The following is a 27,037-nucleotide window of genomic DNA, read 5'->3' on the forward strand; positions in this document are numbered from 1 at the left end:
TCCCCTTTTCTGACACGTGACAAAACCAGAAAAGCCATTACCTCTGAAATGGTAAAACATTCTCATTGCATAATCAAAAAAGCCATGTTAGCAGATCAGTGTGATACCTATAGAAGACGTAGCCACGCTACGAGTGTACGCCAATCGTTTCTCAAACCACACAGCTGGATCCCGGAACTTTTCCATGCAGAAGTAACGAAACACGGGTTGAAAATTGTCACAGACCTTCATGAAGATGTTGTATTTCTCTTCAGAATGTTTCTTCTGTGCATCCTTTAAGCATCAAAAAAGTTTTCTGTGTTATCGATTGCTTTGGAAGGAAATACATTCCTCTTTTTTACTCTTTCCCCCACCCCTCAAATGCTGTTCCCACCTCCTTCTCTGAGCTATGAATGAATGTCTTTTAACAGCAAGCATTAATACACCCAGCTGTCTGCTTCACCGAGCACTAAAGGAGCTGGACCACTTCATGTTGTCTTCTGGCAATTAAGATAGTAATTCACCTCCGCTGCACTCTAACATCATATTCTCTGTGTGGCAGAATATTTTTATTTAATTATTTTGACTCACCATCATTATCTTCTGGCACTGTAAACCGGAGTAATCATGAGGCCTGTATCTCTTGTGGGCTCCCTTGTCAGTGTTCACAAGGAACTCCCCAATGGGGGTCGTTCCTGAGCACCATTCCAGCACACCGCTCTTCTGAGAAAGGGGAACGACCTGCACAAACAAAACCAGCGCTGCATGGGGGAGAGTTACACACACACCACAACTATACATCCTGCAGAGCAAGGTGGATGGATGCTTGCATTTGTTTAAAGAGACACAAAACCAAACATACGGCTGACCACAACATATGATCTTAATACAGAAGTAAACACATAAAATGAACACCAAACTTTTCTAGCAAATACCTGCACATTTTTCTCCTTAGCCCAGAGAAGCCTTCACTACATATTTCAGTACAACTTAACTACTCTGCCCAGTTTCCACGTTCGGATCAGTGTTCTAGAAGATGAAATGGGCCTTGAGAACCAACAGGCTGCTGGCCTCAGAGAAATAGTCCCAGCATGTTCCCTTCAATTTTCTTTCCTTATGGGAGTCTCCTTATCTCATTATACAACCCCCTCTTTCTTCCTCTTTGTTCCTGTTCCTTTTTAAACACGTAAAGCCATACATCTGTATTGAAGATTATTTTACAAATGTGAATCAAACTCCACCTGTGAACTCCTGGACTATGCTGGCAGTTCAGATACCTTCCCTGAGAGATTCTGGGATGCACGATTCTCACTTGTCAAAGACAAGAACTTAGACTTCTAGTGTACTTATTCAGGGTTCACCTCCACAGCTACCGCTATAATCCCTAACATATAAAAAAAGGAAATGGAGGAGAATTTCTGATGAAATGCTCTTTCTGCATTTACACTTAGAATTCATTGCCGTATTCTCAATTCCAACAGAAACAGATCTGCAATTCAAATCCCACCGGAACAGATTCCATACAGAACTTCTGGATTCTACTTCAAGGAACACTGAATGGCTAAAACTAACAAGCATTTGTGAATAAACTTGTATGCTCAAGTTTAATAACTTACAATTCAAAGGCTGCAAATGACTTAATTTCAGTTAGAAGTTCATATAAAGAAAGCTCTGAACAGTATCACTAGATACAACGAGCAGCAGCTTTCTAAGGGCTGGAAATAAAATGGTCTGTGATAATAAATTTATTTTGCACTTTAAGGCATAGGGACAGTTTTAACAACTGTATGGGAAACTGCTGATCACAGCCTGAACCTCTGATTAACCATCTGAGGCAAGCAATGAGTCAGCTGCAGGAGCACAGGTGAAGGTAATTCAGCTCTGCTACCGGAAGGGGTGGAGCTTGGCTCCACCTCTCCCAGATCTCATTTAAGGGCAGACCACCACTAAGGCAGGATTTCTTTCTCTGGAAATTGCTCCTTTGTGGAGTTTACTGTTACCCTTCAGCATCGGTGAGCATTTTCCATTTATCATAGATTATCTTTCTATCATGATAATCTTTCACACAAAACATCTGTATAACCTCTGCTTATCTAGTTACTGTATAACTGTACAACAACATATAAATATATATAAATATAGTTTATATTATCAAAAATAACAAAAAAAGGTCAAAAAGGGGAGGAAAATATACTTTATCATTTATCAGCAGTATTTTTTCCTCTGCTGCAGCAGTTGCCCAGGGTTACCTTGTATCTTCGGATGGTTAATTTTCTCTTCCTCGTTTCAGTGTTCTGCTGGAGCAACATATTACACATCTGGAAAACCTGCTGCATAACAGCATCTTGTCTCAGATCATCACGGCCCTTTTACATAAATAAGGAAAAAAAGAGTTAAAGAGCACTTTTTTCAGCATCCAACTTCTCGTTCTGCCACTCAGAATCATCATTAACTCAATCAGCTCCCTTTTCACAAATGCTATTCAATTAAGGTTTCAAACAACCTGTGTACCTTAAGGTACTCTTTTTTACAGTAGCTGCTTCTCTATATGCAGCAACCTGACATGCAGATGGGTACCATCAGTTGGTACTGCCCTTCTGAGTAGACAAGGTATGCCTGGAGATTCCCAGTTCTCCTTAAAACTTCTATAACTATCCAACTCTGAACCACCAATCAGAATTCTCACAGCAGCTCCTGAACGTTTACAGGGGCATCAGGGCCAGGCAGAGTAAAACCAAGGAAATGGCTGCAAGTTGTACCAGAAGAGGTTTAGACTGGACATAAGAAAGAACTTTTCCTCTCAGAGAGTGGTCAGGCACTGGAATGGCTGCTCAGGGAGGTGGTGGAGTCACCATCCTTGGCAGTGTTCAAGAGGCGCCTGGATGAGGAACTATGAGATATCGTTTAGTGGCTTGTGGTAGTAATGGTAATGGGAGGGAGGTTGGACTGGATGATCTTGTAGGTCCTTTCCAACCTTGTGATTCTAGGATTCTGAGTTCACTGAGAAATTGTTCAGATATGTAGGTGTCCCCACATGTTTCATGTTGTCCCTGAATCGTAATTATTTTTAGATGGGTGTTTAAAAAAACCAAGAGATGGAGTACACAAAATGTTGATGGTTTTTATTCGATGTGTGCTCCAGGCCAGTAATTCACACATGGCTGCATGAGTCAGCAGGCCTGGTAACAGCCAGGAAATCTATTTTATGCTATTGTATATTACATGCATTTTTTGAAAGATATTTACAAAAATATTGAATGTTACAAGATGTTCTGTGATTTCCTTTACTAAAGCATCATTAAAGAGGGAAAACTGAACCATGTGAAGTTAGCTTTTGGCACACAAGTGATACTAGAGAAAAATGACACAATGATTTAAATATTGCCACTACAACAGACAGAGCCTACCTTCACCAGCTGCCTCCTTTCTTTACCATCGGATCCTACACAATTTATTATTTTTGGCAGATTCAGACCTCCTGCTAAGTGAAATTCTGGCTTAAAAGACCTTATTGTCACCAAGTCTTCATATCTTCCTGTAGGATCCACCTGAAATTATAAAGTGGTTTAACATTAATAGAAGTAATACCTGCATTTGTCTTAGAGAAAATATTAATGAGATATTTGCAAACCACATTTTAAATATTACTATAAGTGTTCTGTTGTGTACAAGGAAAATACCCATAAAAGCTACAAAAATATGCTGAGCAGAGGCATGAGAGTGATTCCCGCTGGTTTGCCTCACTGGATGTGGTGCTGTAGACTTCTCAACAAACAATGACACAACTTCATCTAGTGCCAACTAGCATTCTCCCAGAAAATATTCATGTGTGGTCAGAGGACATCAGGCTTACACTGGGCTGCAAATGGATCCCATCTATGATTCTCAAACTGTCCCTATCTGTATGATATGTATCTTCAACCACCCTGCATATCCTCATGTTACAAAGCAACCCTACTCAGTTAGCTGTAAGGAAATTTGGATACATTACAGATCTCTTACTATTTCAAATCATTTTAACAGGGGAGGAATAAAAACAAAGAAAATAACAATTTCACCTTACAGATGAGCAACACCGGGGACCAAGAGGGCCCTACAGACACATGTGATTTAGTGTGAGTGGTAGTTTTGGACCTCTGAAATCGAACAGCCTCAGACAGTTCCCTGGCCTGCCTGTTCAGCTGTATAGACACAGCCAGAAGGACTTTAACACAGGGAAGTTTAGCTTCAAATTTAAATTTCAGATGGTTGGCCCAAAAAGCAATTCCATACTCCTGAAACTGCTAGGTTTCCTAGGTAGAGGAAATATGCCCACAAGTTTGGTATCTAAGGATACATGCCAGTACAACCATCAATTTACGCTAATGAGAATGGATCGTTCACCATTACTGAATGCTAAAGCATATAAACTAGTCCATTGGGAACAGTAGAAGAGGCAGACCTATAACACCTCACACTTTCTGAACACTGAATTCTGCCCTAAAACTCTGAGCTAGCTCCTACAGAATATGAGATTCAGATTCCCACATCTTAACTGTGGTTTAGGGACCTCATCACCCCTTTTGATGATCAAAGACAAACCAGTGCTAACAGTGGCAAAATCATGTTCATAAAAGAAGCCCATATCTAGTAAAGCTAAGACTTTGGGTCAAGGTCTTGTAAAGGCCTTCTAATGAGAAGTATCTCAGCTGGCATCTCCCACCTCACAGGGAACTATCCCAGATAAACTGACTTGTAAAGAACTCCAAAATTTGGTAAAGAGATGCACAGCCTGACTGTCATAAAAACTTGAAGGTAATCCTAAGATATAATATTATAACATATAATTATTCCAATTTCAGTCACCTTAATTTCCATGGTAGGAACAACAACATCCTCCAGGTTCTTCAGTTTAATAATTGGCTGGTCAGCTGGAATACTTATTCCTCCTGTAATTAAATGGAATTCATACCTTTACATTTAGAATTATAAACATACATTTAAGTTCACAAAAAGCAGCTTATGCTGCTTTTGGGACCCAAAATCCCACTGCATTCTTCTGAGCTGACGAAGATGACCAGAGGACAACTGGAGCTTTCCAGAGTTTAATATTCACAAAGTCCAAATCTTACCATGCAAACAATGCCTACAACTTTTAATCCAAGCTCAATTCTACATTTAGAAAAAGCACGGCAAGATCACAGAATGACCCAGGTTGGAAGGGACCTCAAGGATCATGAAGCTCCAACCCGCCTGGCCTGGCAGGGCCACCAAACTTCCACATGTTAGCACACTACCTCCTTTAACAAAATATCAGTATTTAGATTTTTATTTATTGAAGAATATGTACAACCATATATCTTCACTACTGAAAATGAAAATCATGGAATCATTTTTTCAAGACTTACCTCTTTGGGCTTTCCATGGAGAAGCATCTACATTCGCTAATGTGATGTAAGCATCACAAAGCGCTTCTACATCTCTAACCATGTGAGCTCTCCTCTTTCTTATGATGTTGATTATATTTCTAGCAGCCTCCATTCTGTCCTTAAATATAAAAATCAGATATTGCAAATGACATTTTGTTCAATTAAATGCACAATATCATGCAGCTACTTATGTACAATTGAGATCAAGTGTATGAAAACATAGAAAATTGCAGTAACTGACAGCTCTTTTGATATGAGCTTTTTATCTCTCAGATAAAGAGAAAAACTGAATATTATTGAGGGTAGAAATAGAGTAAATTTGTCCAGTCAAAGTGCAAGAAAACTGCAAAAATTCTTCAGAAAAGAAAGGGACAAGTCATTTTGGACGTTCTTTCCTCATCTTCCTGCTTCCATTGCTTAATCCCAAATGAAGCAGAAGCCTGAATACAAGGGAAGAAATATGACCATGTGTCCCTTCTGTACCTAACGCTGTCAGACTTAGTTACACCTGCTCCTAAGGGTGGGATGGCAAAAGAAAAGAAAGACACATACAAATGTGGTGAAAATTTGTATCAGGCGAGGGGTAAGTGGGTAATGACAAACAATCATGCCAGATTATAGTGAAGGGGGAGAGAAGGGGCATTAATCCAGACACGAGTTGATTCCATAAGCCGGTACCAGCAAAAATTAAGCAATCACAATATTAGTATGAAGCTGCAGTTCAGTATTACATATCATCAAGGCTTTTAACATTAACGTCATAGAAAGAAACAAAAGTACACTATGTAAGGCTAAACACTTGGAACAGATGTTACCACTTAAAGCAGAAAGATGCTCCATTCTGCATCTACTTTCAACAACAGATGTACTCAAGAACCTACTTAAATAACATAAAGGACATCTATCACAAAACGCTATGCAATAACTGGGGGTATTTGTTGCAGGAAATGTTAACCTTGCTTTATCTAACCTTAATAAGAACCTACTTCAACATTAATTACCAATTCATACACAAAGGAAGTTGTACTGTCACAAAAAAATACTTTTTTCCTCTCAGTTTTTCTTAACAAAAGTGAGCTGCTGAGCGCTACAATAAAATACTCCTTAAATCAAATAACAGAGATAGAATATTTATTACAGGACCGAATGTGACTAATAGAATTTTTCATAGTTACCACATCAAGCTGTGAAATTTCTTTTGGTGCATTTTTGATTAACTTATTTATTCTTTTTGCATCTGTTTTTGTCAGGAGTTCATCTTTGTTAGCATTTGCCAAGGCCAGTATGATAAACAGAGAGTGATGTGGGTGATCCAATGAAATCCTAGACATCAGCTGTCAGGGAAAAGCAAAAAGATTCCATTATTGAAAAGTGTATGGAAGAAAGAAAATTAATTAATTAACAGCATTCGTTTTTTAAGCTTCTAAAACTCTACACAAGAAATAAAGAATGAAAATATGAAGACATTACCTCCAGAATTGTAATGCATTCATAATGCATTTCTATATCTGCATAAGACTAGTTTTATACAACAACAAAACCAACAACGTAGCAATGTAAGAATCCCCAATCTTCTCCCTTCTAGATACCTCCCCATACTGAGTTTTCATCACTCATTTCAGTCAGCACTTATCACATCCATAACTCACTGGGCTACGACTGCACAAAGGAAGATGCATACTGTTGAGGAGAATTTACCACGACGCCAATCAAAATATCTTCAGAAACAAAAAAGATGAATTACATTATGCAGAACTTCGTGAAATCCTAGACCACCCATCATCTTGGTTCCCATTCGAGCAGCCAGCTGGTACATCAGAGGCAAAAACTTGTAAGAAGGGATTTTCTCTGCGTTTTTCTGTAGTGGAGAAAACGCAGTTAAAAAGTTGCATTAAACAACATGAAGTATTGTAATCATCATATATCAGGGAAGGGGGAGACATCTTGGTTTTGCTTGTTATATTTAAACCAAGTAATTATTGCTGTATGATGATACGGCAATTCAGTGAGAACCACAGCACCTTGGTTCATGTTCCTAGGCCTTGGTGACAAACAGTATTGGCTGTTCTATTAGAGTAGAGCATTAGTTCAGAATACCCCCAAATCTAGATTCACTAATTAAAAAAAACTTACAACTTATAATCTATCTTAAGACAATAAATAATTGGGTGTTAAAAATACAATTAAAGGAAAACTTACTGTTCTTCAAAGTTATCTGTAAGACAAAAGGAAGCAACAAATTCTGCAGTTGTAAATCCAGATCATTCATGTAAGAACAAAGAGATAACCTGCATCACTGCAGAAATTACAGAACCAACCAAAAAACAACCTTAACAGTCCTTGGTTAGTGTGTCTTACAGATAGCCTAGAAGAACATCCTTTCACCCAGTATGAAGTATTAAGTATGTACAGTACATATCTCTAGAACAACATACAGCCGTTGAAGAAAGAAAGACATAAGTAGTATACAAGATATGTAAGAAGCAACACTGGCAACAGTGAAGAATCATTGGATATGTTTCATCCTACAGCCTTGTCAAATTAAAATGCTTCATTAAGTTGAAATAAAATTGAAATGCAGTGAAAATGACAGCTGTCACTGATAAGCAACTCACTGATGAGCAATGATGACCAGAAAAGGCAAATTTTGATGGAAAAGTTAAGGAAATAGAAAGAGAAGCACACAGCACAGCAACATTCATCTTCTAGAAACAGGAACAGAAGAAAGATGGATAATGAACATAAGAGCATAATAAGGAAAAACAGTGGGGGATGTACCTTCATCATTTCATTGACTCTGTCAACTCCAGAATTTTCAAGCCACAGGGAACAGAGTCGGAAGATCCACATATCATGTTCCTCTCCACTTAGCAGACAGCTGATATAGTTCTCCACTGCTTTGCACAAGAAACGCTGGCGATCCTCAGTTAGGGCATGGATGGCACATTCATCCAGCTCAAGTTCTCGCTGAACCTTCACTGTATATCTATGTGAACAAACATTGTTTTTAAACAAGAAATTAATTCTCAATGAACTGACTGGGCTGTCCCTAGTTCTGCTGCTTACCAATTCATTTTATTTTTTTAACTTGTTTCATATGTACAGACACAATAATATAAACATCTGTGAAATGAAATGGTGGAAGCTATTCCTTTGGTGCCTGTCCAAACAAACCCATCACTCTAAGTAAATACTTTATGTCTTTTTTCTTTCTGATGATTTAATCTCAATCCTGGTATGAATGTGAATCACAGAATCATAGAATTACCCAGGTTGGAAAAGACCTTGAAGATCATCAAGTCCAACCGCAGCCTAACCAGTACCCTAACTCTAAAAACCCTCCACTAAATCATATCCCTGAGTACCGCATTCAAACGGCTCTTAAACACATCCAGGGATGGCGATTCAACCACCTCCCTGGGGAGCCCATTCCAGTACCTAACCACCCTTTCTGTAAAGAAGTTCTTCCTAAGAATGGCCTGTGTTGAAAAGAACCACAATTATCATCTGCTTTCAACGCCTCTGCTACCTGCAGGGTTGCCAACCACCAGACCAGGCTGCCCAGAGCCACATCCAGCCTAGAATATTCAGTACAGATCATTTGTGCATCAACTCCACTTTCCAACTGCTGAAGTTAGATTTCATCACCTGCTTGCAACTGCTCTCACTAATTCTTTTAATAGTTCTACATTAAGATGAATCATAAACTTTCACCAAATGTTTGATGGAAAAAATATGTCAAACTCACTTATTTTTACTCTGTAACATTTTCTCTGTCAAATGGGGAATAAATGTGAATTCTGGCTCATGATCATCCATACTTTTTAACCACTGCAAAGGTCGTTGGCTTAGTTTTGGCCCATGCCAACAAGAACCTTCCTAGACAATGTCCAAACACAGTTCAGTAACTACAGGTAGTGAGGATTACAGATTAAGGCACTGCTGTAGAGATGAGAGTCATGCTGTACCACTTGCCCAGATGGATAGAGAATTAGTGAATACGAAACCTTTAATGGCTCTGAAGTAACCACCTCTCAGTCTGAATGCTCACCTATTGGTCTGAACTCTACGCTCCCTCAGGAGGCCAACCTCCTCCTTGGCCTTCTTCAGTAATGCCTGCTTATTTTCAAACTCCGAGGATTTCATGTAATTCTCAATTCGCTGGTACTGATTATCAGAGAAACGAGCCAAAGACAGGAAAGCCTTTGTCTTTCCTTTCTTCAGTTCATCACTGTTGTCTCCACGGTGGCTTGCAGCAATTTCCACAGCCTAGAAGGAAAGTTACAATAATGGTAAGGCTGATAATGAGATACACAGTTGGCTACTGCACAGCACCTGACCAAACTACTATAACAGAATGGAAGGTACTCCTGGAGGTCGTCTTATCCAAACCCTTCAAGCAGGGTTCAAGCAGGGCCACGTGCTTCTCTGACCTAACGGTGTTAGTTAAGGATGCCTCTGATTGAAGATACATACATACAAAATAAAATCTATCAGGCTACTTTCACAACACAATCTATTTTTAGTGTAACTATGCATGAAGTTTTGCAACCTTGTAAACATAGTAAGAAAAAAATAGAAAACAGTCAAAAAGTGCCAAAAAGAGAAGGAAATGTTATGTGAAAGTCACTGATACAAATTACCAGAGTGATGAAACAATGTAGAAGGTGAAAGAGAAAGGCAGTTTTGCAGATTAGAAATAAAGAAAGGTGGGCACATTCGACACCTGGAATGAAACTGCTACAAATACAATCCCCATACAGTAAATACAACCCAGAGAGTGACCTGTCCTGAGGGTGAAAAGATGGGAATGGGGTGGAAGGAAAAAGGCGAACTTTAGAAGTCATTATCTCTTTTAAGACAATATGAATAGATGTTTCACTGTACATTCTAAAAACCATACTGTGAATACTTCATACGATTACAGTGTTACATAGTGCTATCTGAAACTATAAAGTTTGCTTTGTTTACAACTAAGAAACTCTGCTTTCAACCCAGAATAATAAAGGCTGAATTGTAAGATGTACTTGACATTTTAACAAAATATTTTACAACAGCATTATCTCAAAGACTGAGCACAGCAAAGACTGAACGAACCTTCTCTAAGTATTTCTGCATGATGACTGTAGGGTTTTCCAAACATGTTTCTGCTAACCAGGTTCCGCATAGCCTCAGACACTCTGTATACATCAGTTTCAGGCGAGGATCATTCTCTACCTTTACGAAAGCAAATTTGGGGAGAAAAAAAAGAAAAAAGAAAGGCATCAAATGAAGAAAACACGGACATATTAGGTAGACAATTTACAAAGTTTTTAACTCCTCTAAACATAATTCAGTCACTTAGGCCTATTACATGCAAGCACTTACACTGTCATTTACTCTCCATATACACAGCAGTCAGTAAGTTAAATCACATCAGAACAGTACATACGTCAAAGTATCTGACAGATTGAACAATGAAAATCTCAATAAAATAATAACAAAAACGAATAAAAATGAAATGAATTCAGAGTGTGTTTCCAGAACAGTTATTTCTAATATACCCATTTAATTTGAATTACCACTGTGCACAGTGTAGGGAGGACCAGGTGTTGTGATAGCCACATGTGATCATTACACTTTTCTGACATACATCTATATGGAAACTTGGTTAAAAAGTGCTCTGAAAAGATGATGGATTGGATTTCCAATGTACTTGCCTGCAGACTGGAAGCTCAGCTTTAATTCTACAGCAGGACAAGTTTCCAAAATAGTACAGGATACATATTAAAGACCACCTGACTGAGATGATAACACTGACTGTAACAAGCTGATGTGTATCACAGACCGTATATATAACTACACAATAACGACAAAGGATAAAACAAAGGATAAAATCTTTATCCTGTAACAAAGATGTACAGTATTCCCAACATAATATACTTAAATAGTTCTGCTTGGATATTATTCCATTTAATAAATGGCACAGAACAAGAAGATATACTTCTATCAGACAACATTGTACAAAACATGTTCACTTGCTTTAATGAAGGGAAATTGATATTAATTAATTGATGCCTGAATTTGAATAGCTATAAATCTCACAGTGGTGGCACTGGAAGCTGAATTCTGACACTTGCCACTCCTATGGATTCCCTTTGAAATCCCTGGTTACAATTTGCAATACAGATCTTTTTTTTTCCTTCACACATCCAGAAACTGAAAAGTAGATTTTGTAATACTGCAGACAGCCTTCTTTTTTTATTCCAAGAGAAAACCACGGATCTGATTTTAAATAAGTTAATTTCCGTAAGATCTCAAATTGTATAGCACGTACCTGAAACCAATTTGCATCTAATTTTTTTATCAACTCTTTCAGAATATTCAGTGCAAGGCTCTCTTCCTTTTTAGCCCAGAAAACCTGAGCTTCTTCTAGTTGCCATTCAGAAACCCCATATTGTGTTGGGTTGTGTTGTTTGATGTGAAACATAGCTCTTTCTGGAAGCTGGGGAAAAAAAAGTTAATCAACAATTCTTTAGGTCAAATACATGGATCTGATAGCAAATTTTGTTTCTACGCTTCATCTTAATTTGTTCTTTATGTGCAGCATATTCTGTCTATCTAATGCTAAGTACATATTTTGAGGAAAGAAACAAAGCAACAAAGCAATCTTTCCACAAACTTGAACAAAATCCCAGCTTGCAATGAAAACAGAATACAGAATTGAACTTCACAGACTCCCAAATTAATAACATGAATGTTTTAAACGTCACACAGTCTGAAAGGCACAAAAGTACGTCCCCAAAGTTGTTCGTGACCTATAACACTGAATAGACTGGAATGACAGTGTTTTCAGGCATGCACTGGCTCAGTATGTCAGAAGCTTTTAAACCCCCCCAGACAAAACATCTCAATTTTAATCCTTTTTTTTTTTTTTTTTTTTCTGTAACTAAAAATCAAAGTAAAAACCGTGCACTTCTATTTAGGCTCATACAGGACACTCCTCAGCAAAGTGTTAGTAGCTGGGTAGGTAAAAGATTTAAAAAAAAACATTGAGAAGATAATTTCCCAAACAGTTCTAGAGGCACTGAGTAAACAGCTCTATTTCATGAAGTCAAAGAGTTCTACTAATTAAACACTATTCACTGACAGATTTAGAAACATTCTGAACGCAAATTTTAATGTCCTTCCCCATACCAGTTAGTCACTTTCACAGGTTACGCATTTAGCTGGAACTACTTCCTACAGAAATTTCCTACATTCAAGGATACAGATGCTCTATAAATTATGGTTGAGTTACTATTCCAGATGCATTGGCTAGAATGAGCCAGAGTTGACTCTGGATCTTAAATGTTTTCAGCATGAGCAGCTACAGAAACCACCATTACTGCAAAGCCCATTAAACCATTCACAGAGATATTTCACACAGTACAATGGTGCTGCCAGCATATAAATCCTCAAAGATAACACTAAATAAACAGATGCAATAGTGTTCTTTCAGCAGCCTTCATCTGGAAAACCAGAACAATATTTTGCAAGTGAAAATGGATATATAAAACTCTACAAAAGAAAAGTAATGGAGTCATAAGAGAATTCTTTGATAAAAAATCATTTTAGTATTATCTTCTTCAGGAAGTGGCTTGTGGCTATGAGCAAAAATAAGAAAAAATGCCAATAAATACACCAAGTAAGTTCTACATATTTTAAGCCTCCAAAAACTCAATGGATGAACTTAGAATACAGTTTAGAGCTGCTGAAAAATCAGCTTATTTTACAAACTGAAAAACAACCCATTCATCACTAACTTTTCCTGTAATTTGTTACCTGGGTATTATTAGCAGTTCTTGCCAATTTAGAGAGCTCCACCAGATGTTTGGTGAGAATGTCTTTAATACATTCTTTTTTGGCACTTTCATTCTCCTTTTCAAGCAAGATCTCCAAAATTACAGTGCGCAGAGCCATGATAGGTTCCTGGAAATGGAAGTCACTGTCCTCAAGAAGCTGGGACTGTCTCTGCCATTTCAAATAAATATCATTCAGTTGTTGAGTTGTAGCAGGTCTGCAGCCGTTACCAAAATGGAAAAGACCTGTTATTAATTCTTGTTCTAAATACTTGTGAAATGCAAGATGAGTAACAACAGCAAAGTTCACAATCTACAGTTCAAAACCAAGAAACAGCCCGTAAAACCCAACTGTAAATACTGTTGATTAAGTTGTTTTGAAAACCATCGGCAAAGGCAATCACATGCACACAGGACTACTTGAAGAACTCCCATTTTGCTCCACAGGTCACACACAGATTAAAATAAGAACAAATTCAAATTCTGTGACATTGCAGCAGTACAGGTTTTCATTGCATGAATGATTTTCTAAGTTCATTAAGTACAAATACAAAGGTTCTTAGTAATCCCAACACACCAAATCACAGTAGAATGTCTGTAAACAACCAAACTCATACAACTACGGCAGAAAAAAGTGTGATATTAATGGCACTATTAAAAAGCAATTGTAAGAATTTATCTGGAATGCTGATGGCAATACTGAACCATGACAAAAGTGGTTCAAATTGAAGCAAATTTCAATAGAATCATAGGGAGAGAATACTCGGTTATTTCAGCACACCAGAGGCTGGGAGGCACGGCTGCTGCCCTGAGGTGCACCAGGGAACTCAAAACAAAGGAAAGAAAGTAGCTACATTAAAATACAATATGGGCACAGTACCAAATAGTTAAAACTAGACCAGAAATAAATTCAGTCTGGAAACAGAAAGTATCTGCATTTGTGTTCCCATTCTAAAGCTAACATCCATAACTTATTTAGGCGGAGTGTGAAAAGTTTAGGAATAAAATCTGGTGAGGTCATTTTGTTTGTTACCAGACCTGATTATCAAATTTCAGAAAACTGAAAAAGCAGTACAAAACAAAGCTGTAAAGGTACCTGGAAAATAGCAGACCTATATTTTCCAGCTCTCCAATGAGCTGTAATCTGCAAAGACTTGGATATAACGTATACACAGACTCGAGACTGCCTTTGCACAGCTCTTCTACTTCATTCACCCTGTAGATGTAACAGAGAAATACCAATATACATATATAAATATACATATTTTTGTAACAGTTTTAAGTATCTACAAAGAATTCCAAATTACCATGACATTTCAATATAGTGAACAGAAATTAAACAGCAAGTATAATTTTGTAGTACCATCAAAGTTAAGAAAAAAACAAAAAAGTTTGATAATGAATATGAAAAATATAAACAAAGCATATAAAATAGCTGACCCAAAAAAACCAGTAAGAACCTAAATCTATTTCAGAGGACTGCTAAATAAAGGATGCATACTACTGGAAAAATATCTCTAATTAACACTCAAATTACATATGCACAGGTTAAAAACACAGAAATTAATTCACAGTCCAGAAGAACTGATTTTATTCTATGAATGAGTATCAATTTAAAGCCACAGAACCTTGTTATAGTATTTACAAAGAACCTGTGGCTACAAACACACACATACACACACACGTGCACACATATTCTCTCCATCTTTTTTTTGTTTGCTTTGTTTTTACCTTGCAACCTTAAGAGTGTCATAAAAGGTAGAAAATTCTTTATCTCGTAGAGACTGAAGAGCATCATACAATGATTCATGGTACCCTGATCCACCTGTCTCACTCCTTTAAAAAAAAAAGAAAAATAACATAAAATTAAGGGGAAATCTGTGCAAAGGAGTCAACTTTGTCTTTATAATGAATATTCTATGAGAACATTATCTGTGGCTGGGTGAACTGCTGTTTCACGTTACAAAAAATTATAATGTAACCTTCTCAATTCTCAAAAACAACGGAGTTCATATTATGTTCACAGCACTATACAAATCTGGGAATGCCTGATTGACTGGGCAGCCTGGTCTGGTGGTTGGTGACCCTGCACATAGCAGGGGGGTTGAAACCAGATGATCCTTTTCAACACGGGCCATTCTATTATTCTGTGAAAAGGAAAATCACTTCCCCAGTTTTACTGGCCACACTATTTCTGATACAAGCCAGGGTGCAATTAGCCTTCATGGCTAATTATATTCAAACATCTTCTGTTTGCATGGAACTGAAACTACTGTCTTCCAGTCAAGAAAGTGAAAAAAGTAAGTTGATTTACTTGACAGATGAGATGCTGTCCCACTGCATATTCCTCCATGCTGCCTGGTAGCGTATTTCCTGTAGCTCTGCACACCACTCAGTGTTTTCATGTTCCAGTCCTTTTAAATACATGGAAAGAGTGTGGCAAAGCCCAAAATTCTGCAAAGCCTGCAATTAACAAAGATAATGAACGTTGCTTTTCCTCCTTAGACAATCTGAATTGTTTTTTAAAAGGATGTGTTTTACCTTTGGTAACAAAGAATCCTTTGCTGGTAAGGCAGAACCATAAATACTTCTCGACTCAGCACAAAAAGCTTTAAATAGGATAGCTATTAGTCACACTGTTAACACCGGCAAACTTGTAAAATGGTTTATTACTACTGTCACTGGCATTCTTTGAAATACATTTTTCATGATGTATTTGAAATGAACCATCTGCTCACATTTCTCCATTCCATTATTCCTGGGTATTAAGCCAAAATTCGCTTTACTGCTTTTTCCTGGGGAAGAAGCTTCCTACAACTGTTTAATTCCTATCCACCTGAAGGCCATGATGATGTTATAATTGTGATCACTTATCCACATCATATGTTTAGCCAACATGAATTGGCTAACGCTGTGGAAGATTAATAGTGACACTAAATAATTAGAAAATAACACAGCAAAAGTAAATGAAGCATAATGCAGGCATGCTCATGTTACTACAGAAGTGGTGCAAACATTTTTAGGACAAAAAAAAAGTAACATATTTTAACACATCAAAACAGGACAACATCAATTCCATTTATTGATTTTGTACAAAATACAATTTTCAGTAAGACAGTAGCCATAATGTATAGGTTTAAAGAATCAGATGGAAAAAATAACCAATTACTTTTTATATTCCATCATTTTAGAAGCTGCACAAAATTTGTATAAAATAAGATGTATTTTGAAATATTTGACAAAGTTCATGATCTGAGATAGAGATTATGGTCAAGTGACAAAAGGACAATAAGCATGGGTGTTTTCAGGATAAATACTGATCTGTCTTACTTTATATAGCTTGGCTACCTACAACAACAGAGGATCTCGATCACCAAAGAGGCCTCTTTAAGTCATCATATCACAGTATCATAGTATCGTGCGAGTTGGAAGGGACCTTAGAGATCATTGAGTCCAACTCCCGGGTTTCGAGCCCTCTGTGTAGCGAAGTGGCACTTCTACCCCTGCGCCACAGGGGGGATTCGAACCCGGGCCCTCCAGTGCCGCAGGCAGCAGCTTAAACCACTGCGCCACTGGGGGCACACCTAGATTGTCCTAAAACAATCTTATTTTTAGTATGAACGACCGAGTACAGCAGATATCAATTCCTACATTCATTTCCTATTAAAAAATAAAATTACCTCTATTATCCCTGCTTGGCGAGTAGATGGAGCGAGGGTTGCCTCGAGGTCATATGTCAAAAGAGCTTTATCCCATACTGCTTCATGCTCATATGTTCTTATCCTATTGTAAGTTAAAGTTTTAAATTTAAGTTCCTTACTGAGAAATGAAACCAATTACTTTAAGGAATGAAAGATCATTAACAAATAATACCGTGCTAATGGCTGTAACATTCTTCCTCCACCACAACCATAGAGACTGTCAGGCTCTCCAATACTTTTATATATGTCCATGAGAAGGTCCTAAAAAGTACACCATAAAATAAAGAGTTACATTTTTTGGAACTAGTTCAGGTGATCTTTATACATACCATGTACTTTCATAAAGACAGATCCCTTCCATGTAGTATGTTGTTACCCTTGCTTAATTGGCTTTTATGCAATATCTCAGTAATACCAGCACTGAAAGAAAAATCTGTTGCATAGCAAAGCTTGGAACTAGGTAAAGCTCTAGAATAATGAGCTAAGGAAGGAAGTATAATCAACAAGGATTTTATTAAGTAAGACTTGTATGAGCTCATGCTTTTGCCATTACTACAACTACACTAGCTCACTGATTTTTAATTAGAATTCCTCTATGACAAAACAGAAATGCTCTATTTGGCTGCTTACCACCATAAGGTCAGCTCTTTTGGGGAACAAAGTCTGCTTTGCTGTCATTGAACATTTGCCATCTAGTGAGTGTTTCATGTAAACAAACACTGCATTTAACGTGCCTGCCAAGGCCATTGAGTTCACTCTGAGCACAGGTAGAACTTTCAAACATAGCTTTTCAAGTTCAACTTGACTAGCTGTTAGCTCAGATGAGACTTAATACTAACAAATTTATACAAGAAGGCTCAAAGATTACTAAGCACAGACATATACCTGTAAACTTATGCCAGTTTCTTTACTCTTTTCATTCAAAATAGCAATAGTTGATTTTTCACTTTCTTCTTCAAATGTCAAACTTTTAGCTGCTTTAAAAGAAGACCTACAAGAAATGTTTGAACTGGTGAAGATCAGTGATCAAGTGATCAAGATCAAAATTTTCACACAAAGAATTAAATGATAAAAGAACACGTCAGAATTATGGCACATACACGAAATGCAAGAGCACTTCTGTTGTCTTTCCAGGTTATTTAAAACAGCTCTTACCAGAATAGAAAATAGATCAACTGAATTGCGAATATCATCATCAAGGGTGGTTTTTTTTTGCTTGGTTGGCTGGTTTTTTTGTTTTGTTTTTGTTTTTCGGAAGCACGTAATGTCTAATTTTTATTAAATCAAATTGCTAATTTGCTTTTGTGACTGCCTGAAGCAAGAACACTCTCTTCTGTGAAAAACAACCATAGAACATATTAATACCATACTCTCATTATATGTTCTGACTTAAGAGTTATCTGTGGGCAGAACCAAGCTAGCAAATTAGTTCCATACTTGGATCTTGCAGAAGTCAAAGATAATTGTGCATTATGTAAGAGTTCCCTCTATGGGGATCAGTAAAGGATCAGTTCTACGCTAGAAATTACGAATGAAGTTAAAACTACAAAATACTGGTCAGAATTCTGTAGTTTCTTTCTCCTCTTGGTTCACTTTTGAACATAATTTAACCACTGGTACACTATTAATTACTAGAAAGAAAACCTGAATAGTGCTGTATTTAAAAAGCAAGATTAAATCAAGTACTAGCTTTAGCCAACTTCCTCCAGAACACACATAAACACTTCCTGCTTAGTAATTACAATTACAGTGATTTCAAGTGTGCCACATCTAGCAAACTTGCATGGTTGGGATCACTTCAAAGGACTGGCAGAGGTATTTTAAAAGTCAGTACAAAAGACTGAGCATTTATTTTAAAGCTTTAGTGACTTTTCATGTAATAAAGCAATACTGGAAAACACAAAACACGATCAATCTTACTGACATTTCAATAAACCGCATTTCTCAAGGCTTACCTTTCTTGCTGTTTGTCTATATTTATCTTGTCTGCGTAGATTTCTGCATAGAGCAGGGCTGTGAAGTGAGCAGCACAAGACTGTGCTGCTACAGCAACCTCAAGATAATTCAGATCTAGCCAGAAGCTGTCATCAAAAACTGTACCTGAAACAGATCTGATTTTAAGAAAAGCCTTTAACACTACTGCAAGAGGCAATGTGTTTCTTTCTTAATCTAGACCATCAACAGATCTTAAGACATAATTAAAGCCGAGCAACACTTTGAAAAGCCATAAGTCACCTTTTTTGCCTCCTTAAGTAATCAACAACAGCAAGCATGGTTCGTCGAGATACTTTATCCAAACTTCTAGGAACATGGGTTTCTTGCTCTAGGATACATATTCCAAAAGAGAGAAAATAATCAACTTGTTTCTTAAGTATCCTTCACATTGCATTTATTCTCCAAGATCATTTGCACAGAATCACATTTGAAGAGACCTCTACCATTTTTTCACTCCTGTCCCTGAACTAACTGGAAGTTTATAAAAACTTATAGCCTGTCTTCAAAAGCAAGCAAGGATACTGATCTAGTCTTTATGGCCACGCTAGGCAGAATCTTTAAAATCAGCCTTAAATATATATACTACCATTAAGCTCATTTACAGAAATCTTAGTGTAAACTGAAACTTTCCCTTCACCTCTCCAGCAACCTGAAGCTTGTGTGACTTGCCTGTAAATACATTGTACAGACTCATTTCTTTAATGAAGGAGGAAATTGAAAGATATGGCAGAGTAGCTATTGAACAAAAAAAAGAACATTAACATGAAATTACTGTGTCCGTGTCAAGTAAGGACCAGGCTCAGCTAAAAGAAATACATGACTTCAGATCCCGAAAATCAGTTCAGTCATATTAGACCATTCCCACAGTCCAATAATGGAGATCTCTTTAGACAGATTTCTGCTCACTGCAACAACAATCTAATTTGAAAGGACAGTCGCCAGCTTGATTAGAAGGTACATTACAGTGAGACAAAGCAATTCAAAGTTATATCCCCAGGCTGAAAGAAAGACCAATAAATCTCAGCCTATTTCAATCTACCGGAATAGTACCTTCTTTCAATTGAAACTTACTGCCTTACTCAAACTCAGCTACAGCTCTTTTGGATTACAGCTTCCTTTCAATCAGCTGGAACAGAAAAGGCCCCTTTAATGTATAGGGAGGCCAACAGCAACATCAGGTGGATGTTCAAGCAAGAGTTAATTTTTTTCTAAGGGGAAAATCTGTGAGAAAATTGCCTTTATTCATGTTTTTTTTGGGGGGGAAGGCAGAAAATGAACTGCCACCTAGCGATATTAAGACAGTTCAAGTTTCAGTCTAGCAGCTCATCCCATCTGAATTCAACAAGTAAAAAATATTACTCAGTTGAGAATAAGGGAAGGAGCTATAGAGAAGAAACAACTTGGGTCTTGCCAATGAAAAAAATTCAAAATCACAGATATCTCTACTGATCAAATAATTGGACAAAAGTTCTTAGAATTCTGTCTGCCTACAAGTGTGCATCACGTATTTGAAGTCAGAAGATGGTAACTTTTTCAAGACTAGAATGCCTCTTTTCATCTGAAAGAAAAATATTGTGACGTTACCTGAGTCGGAATTTGGTGGTGTAGCAGACCTACTAGATGAGGCAAATCTGCAACAGGCAGTAAAAAACTTCCGTACATGAACTGACAAAATATTTCGCCAAGATTCATTTGAATCATGAAGAAGGATATCATGAATCAGGTATGGAAGCAAAGTTTGGCTCAAGTCCGTTTTCACCTAGAATACAATTAAGCACAGTAGTTGCTAAGAAAAGGAACCATAAGCCCTTTTTTCTCAGGTTATAACCAAACTCAAGAGCCTAAAGGCCTTTCTTACTTTCTTACTGAAAACTGAAATGTATTGACTCAGACACAAGACTGAAAACTATTCAAAACAAATACAAAATGCTTAAAAAAGAATAGGAAGTACACAAAAATACGCAAGCCTCAATAGGGCTATACTACCCTTCCATTAATATAATCATGTAGAGATGTAGAGATGATCTGATTATGATTCTCTCCCAAATCTTGTATTTCAAGAATGTATTTAATGAGTATCTACAGTATCTGACCATCTAATATCCAATTTACTGTTAAGAAAAAGTAGCAACATAATAGTAGAAATTACTATTTGATATCTAGTTGAGTAATCACATGATTTTGTGCATCACCACCCACAAAGGTCTGTGTATCATTCAGCTCACCTCACACAGTGGCTTCATTAACTGAAGAACTTCATTTTGTACGCCTCCACTGTCCAGTATTGAACGGGTTAAATTCTTGATCCAGGTTTCATGACTTTCCCCCACAGGAATCCAAAGGTTTGTGTCATCCAAAATTTCTGAAGAAGCCTCTGAATCATTAGCTGGCACTGCCAAAACCTGTAAGGAAAAAATATATACTGCTAATATAAATAAATGCACCATTTAAAAACAAAAAATCTGCAATCTGCAGAGATGAAAACATATTAAATATGGACTATGCATGAATTACTTTGAACACGTTTGTACATGCAAGTGTAAAATTACACAAGGAAATCTGAAAGCATTAAAAATAAAACTTAAACGATATCAAGGCCATATTAGATGCTACATTTACACAGCTACAATTACACAACCTTTTTTCTGACCTACTTTCCACCAAGATTTTGTGTCCAACAGTGGAATCCTGAGAAAGAACGTATTAGATTACAAAGCAGGTAATGAGAAAATGTTTGTCTAGTAACGAAAGCATGCAGCTTTCTCATATCATATTGGTAATTTCCTACATAAAGAAACCCCAAATGCTAAAATAGAAATGAAAAATAGGAGATGCCCAAAAGCAACAGCATTTGCAATCAGCAGATGAAAAGACCAGGCCTTGGATTCAATAAAGTCAATTTCAAAAAATATTTTCACATTTTCTCTTTTTTATATTTATTTCTATGCTTTCTCTACCCTTATGACATATAAATAAGGTGTATCAAATAAAGTACCTTCTTCTTAGGCATTCTGAAAGGCTGTAGATAGATTAACATTGGATCGCCTTTATTTTTGTAAACTTCCCAAAAGTCACTGCCAGAATTGGTAGCTAATATGTTTTTCAAACAGGAAACAGCAGCAGCTCTAACACCAATACTGAAACGACAGCAGAGAATATTATGATTAATAACTTCTTTTAGCTGTTTTACTTTCAAAGTCACCTTAGTAAATATGCAAGTCAAAGAATTTCATAATCTAACAACATGTGTGTCTAATGACAAAATGCTTGTGAATGTGATATGCCATCCCACATTTTGCTTTAAAGAAAAGCCTCAGGATAAACACTACAACATAACTAACCTCTTCTGCACAGAAGAGAATCTAACTAAAGAATCCTAAGTAGAGAATTTCCAACTTAACTGAGTATGTAATGTAAGCCTTGAGGAAGCACATGATTGGGTATTAACAGGCATGATCCAAGCACATTTGCAGATGCAAACAATATGTAACTTAACAGCCCCTACTAAACTTTGAACTAAATAAACAAAATAAATAAAGACACTCACCAATTGTCTGTTAAAGCAGTATTTATTTGCGTTAACATTATGAAGACCCATTGAAGCTTTCTGTCTTCAAGCAATTCCACCACTTTAGAATCCAGTGCACTTTCAGCATGCTGAAGAGCTATGGTGGAGAAATCCATGGGACCTATTTCTCCCAAGCAACCTCCAACAGCCTCTGCAATGAAGGTAGTTTTGTATTCTTACATACACTAACACAAAGTATTGTCGTAAAAAGTTGAGACAACTCAATCAGTATAAACCATTTCCAGAACTGAGACAAAAGCTGCATTTATAAATAGACACTTGAGGAGCTGTGTGATTAAAATCACATGTGTACAAGTTTCACAGCTTAAGACTCATCAGTAACATAGTTGTCTTTTCTAACTCAATTTTTGGATAGTATATATGGCTCTGAATTTTCTCTAATTTTGAATTTGGTTTAAATAAGGCACAGATTTTATTTTTGCTTGTGCCCAAATTACTAAAAGCAAAAGGTCACAATTGCAGCCACCAGGAGAACCCAATTTTCATTCACAAAGAGGATGATAAACAATCGCCTGCAATCGCAATAAGAATTACTACCTCCATTGTATTTTAAAATGATGCATCAATGTGTTTGTCAATTTATAGAAACACGTGACTGCATACAAGGAAAAAAATGACCCTAAAATCTTTGACAAAATAAAAAGGGATACTAATTTCCATCAGAAGGGAACAAAAATGTATTTCTTGCTCTTTCCTTCATACTCATCATGCTTCTTGAAAACACTTCATCTTCTACAACACTGCTTTTAACAACCAGAACACATAAAGAAAGAACTGAAGGTATAGGGTTGCATTTAACAAATCATCTAAGGAAAGATGGCACAGGAAAGCCCGAAAGATACAGCTTGCAGAGGTGCTGAAGAATGCTGTATGATACTGAAGAAAATGTGAGCTGCAATTACTCAGCATTTGTCACTTGTTAGTCTTTTGGGCTAAAATATACCTCACAACAAAAGTTCTCATTACATGTATACACTGCTGTTCTACACATCAAAACTAAGGAAACACTCCTTTCATGGAGGTACATCCCACTGGAAGAAAAGGGGATTTGGATTTTAGCTTCAGTCAAAACGCTTTTGGTGCTCAATGTAAATGGCAAGGATCATTTTAGTGATTCACAAGAGGCTTTAAAATGGACAACAATTTTAATTTTCTCTAAAATATGCCTTCCGTATTTTCAGTTCTCTTCCATCCTTCTTGCTGTTTTTCAGTCTATTAATTAACCCATATACAGGCAGACGTCTCTACTGAATACAGATGAAGCTGAGATCAAAACTGATGAGAGTTTACATTATTTGCAAAGCTGTTACATACAGTGACTGAAAATAAGACAGACCATTCTAACAAGGGTGACTTCTAACAGCTAAGGCAAAACAGCAGTGGGAAGAAATGTTGAGAACTGCTACTGTTTCAAGTCGGCTTGCAATGACAGCCCTAGGAGATCTGTGGGACTAATGAACTTACCCAGAACTGCTTTTTCACCTGCATGATTAACTGCCATCTTGGACAGCTGCAGTAAGCTCACCACAAGCTTCACCATTACAGAATCTTCTGGTTTTTCTATCATTCATATGGAAAAATAAGACAAGAAAAACATCAAAATGTCATTTTTCTTGTTCTTTAACTGCTGTCATGTAATTTAAACTGGCCTTCTACTGGAGTGTTAATGGCTGCTCCCTATTCAGCATTTCAAAGACCTCTTACTACTCAATCACTTTCCAAACTTACAAGGCCTAGATCCTAGATTATTCAGGCTCTCCTCTGATGCAAGTAGTTCCATGAAAGCTTGTTGCCCTGTTACTCCCTTTTCAAGCAGAATTTTGAGACTAAAACAGTAAATGATATTCAAGACGTAGAGACATAACAACGTTAGGTCAGAATACTGTTGTTCCTCAGATTTTACTCTGCCTTTATATACAGTGAATTACATCAGCTTTTTTGTTTTGTTTTGTTTTCCAGTGAGTGAATAAAACTAGCAGACGCAGACTTGATGTAGAGAAGAAAAACGAAATGACCTTGTTACAAACATCTGAAATCCAAAACAGAAAAGAGTCAGGACTGGACTGAGAGCTGAAACAGAACACTGGGATATAGCAAACTAAATCCAATCATTTTAAAAATTCTGTGAGGTTTACTATCTAACACACTAGGTCTTTCCAAAATCTAGCTTCATTACGTTTAAAGGAGCAGGGAGATTTATATATAACTAAGTTGAGCAGCCATAAAACAATAAATCTATGCTACACACTACCCCAGTCATTCACAATCATATGTGATCCCACCCCAAGAGCTGGATGGGCATTTTACCCTGTTAGTCTCATAATACTTCATTTAACATGTATAATACACTTTGCAAGAGGTGTTTCAGATCCTCTATCAATGATCTGTAAATATTCTATTTTACATGTGAAATTATAATGAAGTCACATTGTTAAACATACAAAAACTAGGACAAATAATTCACTGTCAAATTAGAATAGTTCTATTACTACACATCCAAAACCAGACACAAAAGAAATAAAACCCATAATCAAATATCTGTACCCTGAAAAATTTTCAGGAGGTCCTTCATCTGATCCTTATATCGCTCCAGTTGTTTGCGTAAATCATACAGTCCTTCAAGTCGTGTTAAGGGCAGTGAATCACAAACACTAACTGAGAGAAAGCGATTAATTTCCTGAAAAACAACATTTTGTTTTAAGTTCATTTAACACAGAAATAAAAACTTTAAGTAATGTTTCTCAGCAGTGCACAATATAGAAATTAATGCATGCAAGATAAGAATGGAGACCCACAGTCTCTTACAGTTTCTGAAACAGGCAATAAAAAAAATAACTCACATCTACTTTACATCTGTCTCAACTACACATACAGCTCAAAAACCACTTTACGAAGAAAAGTTTGTATTGAAAAGATATAATTTAAAATGCAGTTACCTCCAAAAGAGAATATGGTCCTTTACTGTATTTTATCCTCAGCTGACTTGTTCGCAACTCTTCAAAAGCAGGATGTTCAGGAAAAGGATCTAAGCGTTTGATTGCTTGGTAGAGATATTCATTATCCTTATTGTCTATCACCAGGTACTTCAACAAGCCTAAGACCTGAATGTAAAAAGCAAATGAAAAGCGGAAAAAAAAAAAAAGAAAAGAGAGATAAATTTGAGCCATATTTCTTACCTAGGTTACAAAGTCTGCATTTCCCTCAGATCCAATAAACTGCAAACTGTACAAAAAACTGCTAAGATTATCTATTTACATTATTAAAAACTGTAACATTTTTAGAGGCATACAATCACACATACTCTGAAAAGGAGCTTTTGCTATTGCCTGTTGCCTGACATCAAAGAACTTATTACCACAGCCTGCAGCTTTATCCTGCCTTTTGATGATGCTGATTTCAAGTATCGATCAGCACAATCATCACAATATTGGCTATGATTCAGCAACATGTTGCATCCAGTCATTCTGATCTAACTGGGTCACAGAATCAGTAACCCGAAATCCTGAGAAACACCTAAAAATAATGATTTACTGCCCAAACCATTGAATTGTGGCAGAATGTTTCGTAATAGATCGATAATTTAAATAAATACTTGTATGATGGACCATATAATCCTTTGTGAAAATGCTATTTTGTGCTGTACTATACTAACTACTCACTACCTACCTAACTGACAATGGACAAGGGATAAATACAAACAACAGCAACTCGAACTTACCTGTGGCTGAATCTTAGGCTGGTCCACAGCAAGAGGTATTAGTGTTCCTACAATAACATGAAGGTGGCTCTCCAGAGCGTCATTGCAACATGTAACTGCAGTGTGGCAAACACGCTGAAGAAGATCACAACAGAGTGTAAAGCTGCGCATGGATACATCTCTAAAGACAAGGGGTCTGCCACAGGAAACAAAAAGTGAAATCAAAGAAACAAAATTGTCACTGTCTCAAGTAATGATCCTTCATACAATAGGAAGGAAGAGAGGAAAAGGAGTAATACAAATAATCTTTAGGGGAGCGACCGATTCTAAACTTAAAGCTTAACAATTCAACAAGCTCTAACCAAGTTAGAAGTTGACTGGCTCACTGTAGTAAATGGAGTAAAGTACATGAAGAAAAATACACAATCAAAAGGAAAAAAATAATCAAAAAGGCTTTCAATTATTTGCCAGAACCATTTTGACAGAAACAGAACATTGTGGAAAACATACCCTCTGTGTTCTTCTCTATTTCACATAACCATTAGTTTAAAAAAAAAAAAAAAAGAAAGAACAAAAAAAAAAAGAGTTGGGTTTCAAAGGACATCTTGATATTATCTAGAAAATCTCTCTCTTGAAAAATAAGAATCCTTGTTCAAACCATAAGGCTGATGAAGAATAAGTTCTCCCTATCTGAAGACAAGCTAAAACAACATATACTGACATTCACTTACTTATAAGTGAGAATATAAACGTTAATATTCTTTAGAAATCCAGAAGACATTTGAAATGTGCTTTCTTTGCACTTAACTCCACAATTTGGATTTTTCTCCCACATCCTTTACATTCCC

The 27,037-nt window shown here is 36.8% G+C and overlaps 1 protein-coding gene across 1 annotated transcript in view; it reads right to left on the reverse strand.

Annotated features, from left to right (window-relative positions):
* ATM (ATM serine/threonine kinase) overlaps positions 1-27,037 on the reverse strand; it is a 56,791-nt gene that overhangs the window by 3,730 nt on the left and 26,024 nt on the right. The window contains exons 30-58 of the mRNA XM_072326625.1: positions 26,211-26,385; positions 25,429-25,593; positions 25,037-25,169; positions 23,957-24,052; positions 22,451-22,622; positions 21,899-22,040; positions 21,129-21,305; positions 20,488-20,662; positions 19,144-19,231; positions 18,864-19,019; positions 17,794-17,899; positions 17,081-17,169; positions 16,888-16,990; positions 15,522-15,670; positions 14,939-15,043; positions 14,304-14,423; positions 13,191-13,425; positions 11,704-11,871; positions 10,485-10,604; positions 9,439-9,656; positions 8,166-8,373; positions 7,132-7,245; positions 6,563-6,721; positions 5,367-5,505; positions 4,825-4,907; positions 3,387-3,527; positions 2,229-2,345; positions 571-720; positions 108-273 (exon numbers count right to left, since the gene is read on the reverse strand). Of these exons, the coding sequence (XP_072182726.1) occupies positions 108-273; positions 571-720; positions 2,229-2,345; positions 3,387-3,527; positions 4,825-4,907; positions 5,367-5,505; positions 6,563-6,721; positions 7,132-7,245; positions 8,166-8,373; positions 9,439-9,656; positions 10,485-10,604; positions 11,704-11,871; positions 13,191-13,425; positions 14,304-14,423; positions 14,939-15,043; positions 15,522-15,670; positions 16,888-16,990; positions 17,081-17,169; positions 17,794-17,899; positions 18,864-19,019; positions 19,144-19,231; positions 20,488-20,662; positions 21,129-21,305; positions 21,899-22,040; positions 22,451-22,622; positions 23,957-24,052; positions 25,037-25,169; positions 25,429-25,593; positions 26,211-26,385 (4,169 nt within the window). The remainder of the gene's footprint in view (positions 1-107; positions 274-570; positions 721-2,228; positions 2,346-3,386; positions 3,528-4,824; positions 4,908-5,366; positions 5,506-6,562; positions 6,722-7,131; positions 7,246-8,165; positions 8,374-9,438; positions 9,657-10,484; positions 10,605-11,703; positions 11,872-13,190; positions 13,426-14,303; positions 14,424-14,938; positions 15,044-15,521; positions 15,671-16,887; positions 16,991-17,080; positions 17,170-17,793; positions 17,900-18,863; positions 19,020-19,143; positions 19,232-20,487; positions 20,663-21,128; positions 21,306-21,898; positions 22,041-22,450; positions 22,623-23,956; positions 24,053-25,036; positions 25,170-25,428; positions 25,594-26,210; positions 26,386-27,037) is intronic.

This window comes from Excalfactoria chinensis, chromosome 1 (assembly GCF_039878825.1).
Source record: "Excalfactoria chinensis isolate bCotChi1 chromosome 1, bCotChi1.hap2, whole genome shotgun sequence".
Lineage (NCBI taxonomy): Eukaryota > Metazoa > Chordata > Aves > Galliformes > Phasianidae > Excalfactoria > Excalfactoria chinensis.